The sequence below is a fragment of the Crinia signifera genome, chromosome 2 (assembly GCF_055691185.1).
Source record: "Crinia signifera chromosome 2, ASM5569118v1, whole genome shotgun sequence".
NCBI lineage: Eukaryota > Metazoa > Chordata > Amphibia > Anura > Myobatrachidae > Crinia > Crinia signifera.
This window is the reverse complement of record NC_139218.1, coordinates 194,665,901-194,674,030: the sequence shown is the minus strand read 5'-3', so window position 1 is coordinate 194,674,030 and position 8,130 is coordinate 194,665,901. Positions and strand designations below refer to the sequence as shown.

Below are 8,130 nucleotides of genomic sequence, written 5' to 3'. Positions count from 1 at the left end.
CCGAGCGGCTTAGCCGCCGGTAACACAGGAAACGCTGTGATTGACTGTTCAGATTTGAACAGCCAATCACAGCGATCGCCGACCGGGGGGGGCACCCCTGCCCCCCCTGGGCGACGAGGGGGGATGTCTGCTGTCAGGGACAGCAGACATCACCTAACTGTCACTGCGTCTCTAGACGCAGTGACAGTTAGAAACCATGACGTACATTTATGCCATGTGTCGGGAAGTACTTCCCGACCATGACGTAAATGTACGTCAAATGTCGGGAAGGGGTTAATAGATTGTGGAACAAGTGGATAAAGTAGAGACAATGAAGGTCCCTTTCTCAGCACAATATAATTCCAGAATAGTTAGCAAGAGATGAATAGAGGTATAAAAGTTCATTTGGATTCACAATAGTTCATGGTAGAATAAGTATAAATATAAGAAATTAAGTTTAAATGCACAAGATAAATAATTGCACATATATGTTAAGTCTTTTATAGAAACATAAATGCAGTGAAAAGTGTAAGAAGATATAAAAGTGAGAGGATATATCACACATACACAAGTAAAGAGATTAAAGGACCGTATGACACTGCTTTACATGTCCCTGAATGACTGTCGACCCGCCATGGGCCACAATGTAATAATAAACACCATATCTAATTATGATTAATAGAAAGAAGGGCAATACTGGCAATTTTATTTCTGTTGTGTATGTTTTGTTTGTGTGTGTGTGTGTATGTGTATATATATATAGGGCGTAGAGGGGATACGCACACTCCAAGTAGGGATACCAGCTGGGTGCAGGGACATTCAATGAATATCATGTATCAGTCCTAAATCAGATAACTCCAATCCAAGGACAGACAGGTCCAGCACACCATCGCATATAATGCAAATATAAAATAATTTATTGAAGCGAGGTATAAGAATTCATAATACTCAGCACATCCGTGGCAGCAGCATAAGACAGCTTAGCACTTAAAATCCACAGGCTTAGCCCTGACGGGCCGTTTCGGTGTCAAATCACCTTCCTCATAGGGCATCAAACATACAATGAATCCTCACAGTATATAAAGCATGGACATACACCTGAATCAAATAATAAACAATCACAAATTCGCGCCAGTAACAGAGTCTTACCCTTCCTGCACTGCAGGCATGCTCCCACGGCGTCCCGGAAGTCTCCACGGGGCCTGGAACTAACATGTCTGCACCTAGTGCTGGGGGAAGCAATCTGTGTACCCAGGCGCCGGAAGTGACATAGCGGTTGCCGCGGCAACGTTATACACGCTGTGTGCGCTATTCAAATCACCGCTGAACTGCAGCTAATAGCTGCTACTCCATAAAAAGTGCCAAAGCAGCGGACAATGGCTGGGAGACACTGATAGCTCCCCACAGCCTGTAATGTGAGAATAGCGCTAGCGTGACGTTGCCATAGCAACCACCACACCTCCATATCAAATACAAAAAACGGGAATAATAATAAGAGAAAAAAAGAGAAAAAGATCAAAAGGCAAAAACAGTGGATAATAAAGGTGATAAATATTTACATAGTAATTAGCATGGAATGGCAGAACATAATGTGACCATATCATAGGTTACTGAGGCTCACTGAATTTATTTATTTATATATATCTCAACAATACTGTCTTCGGCGCCCTCCAATTGTAAAGTTAATACAATTAATACAATAAAAGTAATAAAAGATAAAAGATTTTTGTGGTATGTATGTATGTATGGGTGTGTGTGCGCGCAATGGGCAACTGTAATGTTGTAAATATACATGTCATATGGACTGTTGATTGGATAGTCTCAATTGCCTATTGAATTCTCTTTTTTTATATTGAAATGAAGAAAAAAAAACATTGATACAGGTTTAGAATACATAGGTAATTTAACATTTTTTAAATTATGCTGCAAAGAATCTATCTCCTTTCCTCTGCCCAGAACTGCATGCCCCTTCTATGCACCAGAGCTGGTCATATGTGAACTAAGCAATTACATTTTGGAGTTCGGTAATGGGGACATACTGTACTATAAATACATTTATTCTAAATCCTGGGTGCTTTGTATTTAACTTTCAAAAGTTGTATATATAACCACGATATTGAAACGTTGTTTGGATTAAAAAGTTTTTTTACTGCCGTGGAGTGCTGCATATTTCTGCTATATATATATATATATATATATATATATATATATATATATATATATATATATATATATATATATATATATATATATATATATATATATATATATATATATATATATATATATATATATATATATATATATATATATATATATATTTATTTTATTTATTTTTTTTTTTTTTTGAAGGGCTTCATAAACAATCCTGAGGAAAGTGAAGTAAATATAGTCAAAAATGGACTGTGAAGGTGCCTTGAGGACCAAAGTGTATATGTATGAAGGCTTGTTATGGGGACAAGTGTGTTATTGGTGCCCCTATGCACGTTTGATATTGCTTCTTCCATATCGGTATTGCTATCTCCAACATAGCCTGCAGCGCAATGTATGAATGAGCACTGACCTTACGATACCTGCAGCTATCGATTTGAACAGCTGCAGGTTGCGTTGCACATACACCACAGCAGGGACTGCTGTCTGTGGCTGCCAGGCCCAGGCAAAGATGTGAGGTCTTGGGCCAGATGCACTAAGCTTCAAAAGTGATAAAATGGAGAGTGATAACCAACCAATCCGCTCCCGTCTGACATTTTTCAAACACAGTCTGTGACATGGCAGGTAGGAGCTGATTGGCTGGCTATTTATCACTCTCCATTTTATCACTTTTTTAAGGCTTAGTGCATCTGGCCCCTTGTTTGGTATCTTGGGCATAGCCAGTGGAATGGCGCGGAAGAGAATCAACACATCAGCAGTAGGCTTTAGCAGTGCACTGTGGACTCCCACCACTCCAGCAAGCACACTGTTCTTATATCTTGTCGCTATTGTTTCCTGCTTCGTCCCAGACAAAGCAGGAAAATATATATTGGAGCAAATATCTGTGTAATATGTCCACCCGAGAAGTCTGGAACCACTGGGCTAGTCACTTGGTATTGGTTCTCTACCATGTGGGCTAGTCACATGGTAGTCTGCTCTCCTGGTAGATGTTCCCTGAGTGAGTACAGCTAAACTATGCCGTTATAATTACAATTCTTTAACAGTGCAACTCCTTTCAGAATTGGTTACATTTAAAAACAAAACTGACAACATATTGACTTGCAGAAATATTTGACTTTTTTTATTATTCTTTTTTCTTTCATTTGTGTTTTGTTTGTTTTTTCTCTTTTTTTAACAACACATATTTTGTGAATTAAGAAAGTCTTAAGGATGCACTGGCACCCCAAACACAAGATGGAGAAAATATCCCAAATAATAATAATAATACCCCCAAACTCACTCAGTTTATAAATAGCTTGCACTGAACATCATTACAATGTTCCAATTTAATTACACATAAATAAATATGTACAAAAGACTCTTCTTAACTGGTCCAGGAAGCAACATATTCTTATCAGTGACATTTCCAAACTGAGGGTCATCGTTCATGCAAAGTGGGGAGTACATGGATAAGAATATGATCAGGACAACGGCCAAATAACAGTGATTTGTCATTGCACGATTAATCTGCCCGGTAACAAATGATCATCTAACAAAGCTGTGGAAGTGGTCAGTCTCACAGATCAGCAACATATATCTCATGATAATGACATGTACAGTGACTGCGCCAAACATAAGCCAGCCACACTAGAAAGAGAATTACCTTCTCACAATGACACATTCTGTTTTGAGTAGTAAACCCTGCATACTGCATGACCATACAACACTGAAGTGTTATCTTTTAAAAGGTTAACAGCGTCCCTGTAGCATAGAGACTTAGAACTGATAAATCTGAAGCACTTCTTGTGCAACAACTGGTTTTCATTTACATAATCTTTTCATAGTCTCTACATTTAATTAACTATAAAATGGGAAGATGTGTTCTAGAACTCTGTGGAAGGGTCGAATTACCAGAATTATTTCTGAGTCCAACCCAGATTGCCTGCTGTCTAAGGGCAGTATTCAATGAGAAAAGTTCTCCGTGTTTTGTGGAGAATTTGTGCTTTTTTCGCCTTGGACGGGGCATTTTGCTCTCCAAAAGCGAGCAACCCTATTCAATGTGAAATGTTCTCCGTCTTTCTAAGTGATTTTCGCCGTCTCTCTCCGTGTAGAAATTCTCCATCTTTTGATGGAGAGCTGGAATGTGAACTTTTAATCTAAAAGGGTTTTGTATTTAATTTTGGTGTAAAAAAATCAGGATTTTTTTTCTGTGAAGGGGCATGTGATTTTTATTCATGTGCTTATAGCACATGAATATATATTTAATTTAAAAAAATATATTTTTTTATAAAATAAGCAAAAAACCTGTTTCAGCTACACTTGTTTTAGGAAACATGTCAATTTAAAAATACAAATAATATCATTGTACAGTAGTAAAATGTACATTATGATATTTCAGGTACTTTATTTACTATTTTACTGCAAATGAGCAACCAGCCAGAGGAACCAATCAACAATGATCTGATCAATTTAATACAAATCAGACAATGCCCGCAAATGTTTGACTGGTTTCTATGAATTTACACTAACATGTTTTACACCACAAAGGGGGAAATTTACTAAGATGTGAATTCGACTTCACATGTGATGTTTCTATGGGCAACCAATCAGATCCTGTCTACTATCTTCTAGAGGGTGCTAAATAAATAAGAAGTAGATTCTGATTGGTTGCCCATAGCAACATCACATAAGAAGTAGAATTCACATCTTATACCGTGTTCTCACTGCGAGTGAGAAATACACAGCTTTTACCCGGCATTAAAATGCCGGGGAGTGCAGGGACGGACCCCCGTTCTCACTGCGAGCCAAATTGCCGGGTGAAGAAGTTCTACCCGGTAATTTGCCTTTTAACATGGGTTTTCGTGCAGTGAGAATGGGTCAACCCGTGTCTGCATATCCGGATCTCAAACACGGGTAAAAAGAAGGTTTTTACCCGTGTATGAGATCCAGGTATGAGACCCATTCACACTGCAAAAAAAACTGTGTTAAAAGCAAATTTCCGGGTCAATATGCTAGACCCGGGAATTTGCCTGCAGTGAGAACGGGGTATTAGTAAATTCCCCCACTGTATTCTACAATATACCTATTATAGAGCATCAATGCTACATGTAGCACTGGGATCAATGACCGTAAACTGTTACATTACCTTCACAGAATTGTTTTCCATTTACTCAGAATTAGCAAAAATATATAGTGAAGAAGTGAATATTTTCTCTTTCAGAAGAATCATACTCTAAAGGTCTCTTATTATTACAATAGTGGTTTCTGTCTGAATATAAATTTATGCGTCAGGCTTATCACTTGCAGAAAAGTTGGTGCTCCTCAGTTGTAGAATAAACCTAAATGGATCTTACTGAACAAACGAACGACACAACGAACAAAGGTTGTACTTTACTTGCTGCATGCAAGTGTGTTTTTTGTTTCATAAAGGATTATGTTTGGCACCACAATCTTAGGGAACTACGAGTATCATGTTATTACGCGATGTTGCTGAAGTTTATAAGATGGCTGCATGTTGGCCTGACCATTGCGGAGTCACTAACACATTTGACACAGAGGTGTTGCCTGAGCTAGCACTTAGTTAAACCTAGAAGTTACTTCACTTGAGAAGCGAATGTGTTCAGCAGCTGCATAAATGGATCACATTACTATAGATAAGTGGTTACATGTGACCAATGATAACATGATCAATCTGTTTGCCTCCACCCACTGAAAACTGTGGATGTTAACTTGGAGCATGCAACTAGCACCACACTGTCTCACATAATGTCACTAGATCTGTAGGTCTTAATTGCCTCCAATTATCTGGACCATTGTGATGTTTGGATATGCCAAGAGTCAGTCTAGCAAATGAGGATAATGTCACTGTATATAATGGATGCATGGAAGATCCACTTTTGGTTGTGCTCTCTTCCGGTTTAAGCTTGCTGTCTTGTTGAAGAAATATAGTTGTTGTTATTGTGTCCTGCACAGCTAGTAGTCTGAGTTGCATGTTGTGTTACTTCTAGACACTGGCATAAAATGTAACTTTAACAAGGAACCATACAGTGAGTATATCTTCTTCTCCTTGTTTTTCCATCACTGTATTTGATACCAGTTCTTTTTTCACGGTATATTACTTTTTTTTTTTTTTACACCATATACTGAAAACATGCAGGTGTGATGGTCTAGGTTCACCATTGGGCAAGTCTCTCCTGGTTGTCAAGCAATCGCCTTTCACTTCTCAGTCACCACCATGACTTTGGCTATTTCCTGTGTTTAATATCTTTCTCTGATGGTTTGGAATCCCCTATTGAATGTCCGTTCCCTGTACTGCTCATGAAGATCTTGTCCATGCCTTTAAGAGACTCAAGTAGGTAGTTCTGGAAGGCAGTGAGTGCTGCACATATGGCTGGGCCTCCAAAGCCATGAGTGATTAGGCTGAAGTGAGTCAGGCAGCTTTGTACACCTGGCTCCAGGATAAGAGACGGACGGCTGTTTCCCAAAGGCGAGCGATCCTGGGCCAACAAGTCGGCAAACTCCTTGCAAATCTGCCTGGAAGATATAACCCATTATTAGAAAATAGCATTTTTTCATCAAAGGGAATAATACAGAATTATGCAGTTGTGTCTTTTTATTTTGAATGCAATTATTATAGAAAGAACAAATTGGTATTGTTGCATACATATCACAGTTTTAAATAAAGTCAATGCTGAAATGACCATAAACGTACTGTATCACATTGCAGCACCATCTGAATTTACTTGGGTTGGCTATATTTTATGTTTAAATATCTTTGTATACCTGTATACGTCAGAAATAAATATCATGGTTCCTGCAATATGGAAGCAATTTATTCAGCTACCGATATTCTAAAGAAGTTGGGAGGTGTACAGGGCCGTCAGGCATCAGACAGAATTAAAATAAGACAAAGTATTCCAACCAAGAATCTCCATATAATATCAGCTACCTGCTGTTGCTGGCTCTGTGTCAGATAAACAAGCCTGAGCATACAAGAGGCAAGTGGCAAAATCACATGACAAGGAATTATTTCCTTCTTTGGGGCAGATGTATTAAGCCTTAACAAGAGGTAAATGCAAGGGTGATAAAGAGAGATAAACGTCCAGCCAATCACCTGCTAACTGCCATGTTACAGGCTGTGTTTGAAAAAAGTCAGTTAGCAGGTGATTGGCTGGACGTTTATCTCTCTTTATCACCCTTGCATTTATCTCTTGTTAAGGCTTAATACATCTGCCCCTTTACCAGAAAGAGTTTAAGTTTAAGGTCTGATTCAGACCTGATGACTGATCTGCAAAGTTGCTGTGAGTGTCAGTGACAGAAAGAAAACCCGCCCTGTGTAAATCTGTTGTGAAAATATCGCTATTTGCTATCCTGTCACAATTCCATAGGCAATTCATGAACCATCAAATTATTTTTCCAGTCTGTGCAAATGTGATTAATGCTGGGTACACACCAGGACGACTAGGGCCCGATCCCCTCAATCTAGATCCAATTCCGACCAATTGGATGTAGATTGTGTGGTGATTGTGCCCTTTTCTGTCCTGGTGTGGACCGATACCGATCCGATGCGCGGTCCCGCGGGTCGGTCGGTTGTTATTCAGATCCTACCTGCTGCAGGTAGGATCTGAATAACGACCATACTGACGGGTGCAGGTCGCCACCCGGATCGGACCTGCTCACGGTGTACATCGTGAGTGGGTCGTCGTGGTGTGTACCCTGCATAAGTCTGACCCTACTGGTCATCTGTGGCAGAGACAGGCTTATCAGGGTCAGAGCTGACGTCAAAGACCCTCCTTTAAAATGTCTGGGCGTGTCTGCGTTTTTTTTCTGACACCCTCTGAAAACAGAACTCCCCCCAAACTCCGGCTTCCTGTTCATCAAATTGCAGGGGGATTGCAATTACAATCGATACACTTTTTCTGTCACTGTTTGGGCTCATGCATGTGAGATATGATCCATACACATGCGCAGTAATTACATAATTGCGTAATCTGCAAATTTGCACAACAACGATCAACTCTG

General features: G+C 39.4%; 1 protein-coding gene across 1 annotated transcript in view; it reads right to left on the bottom strand.

The window, feature by feature from the left end:
* Window positions 1–3,223: 3,223 nt before the first annotated feature.
* TFAP2E (transcription factor AP-2 epsilon) overlaps window positions 3,224–8,130 on the bottom strand; it is a 37,895-nt gene continuing 32,988 nt past the window's right edge. The window contains exon 7 of the mRNA XM_083173494.1: window positions 3,224–6,642. Within this exon, the coding sequence (XP_083029620.1) occupies window positions 6,354–6,642 (289 nt within the window). The 3' untranslated portion in view covers window positions 3,224–6,353. The remainder of the gene's footprint in view (window positions 6,643–8,130) is intronic.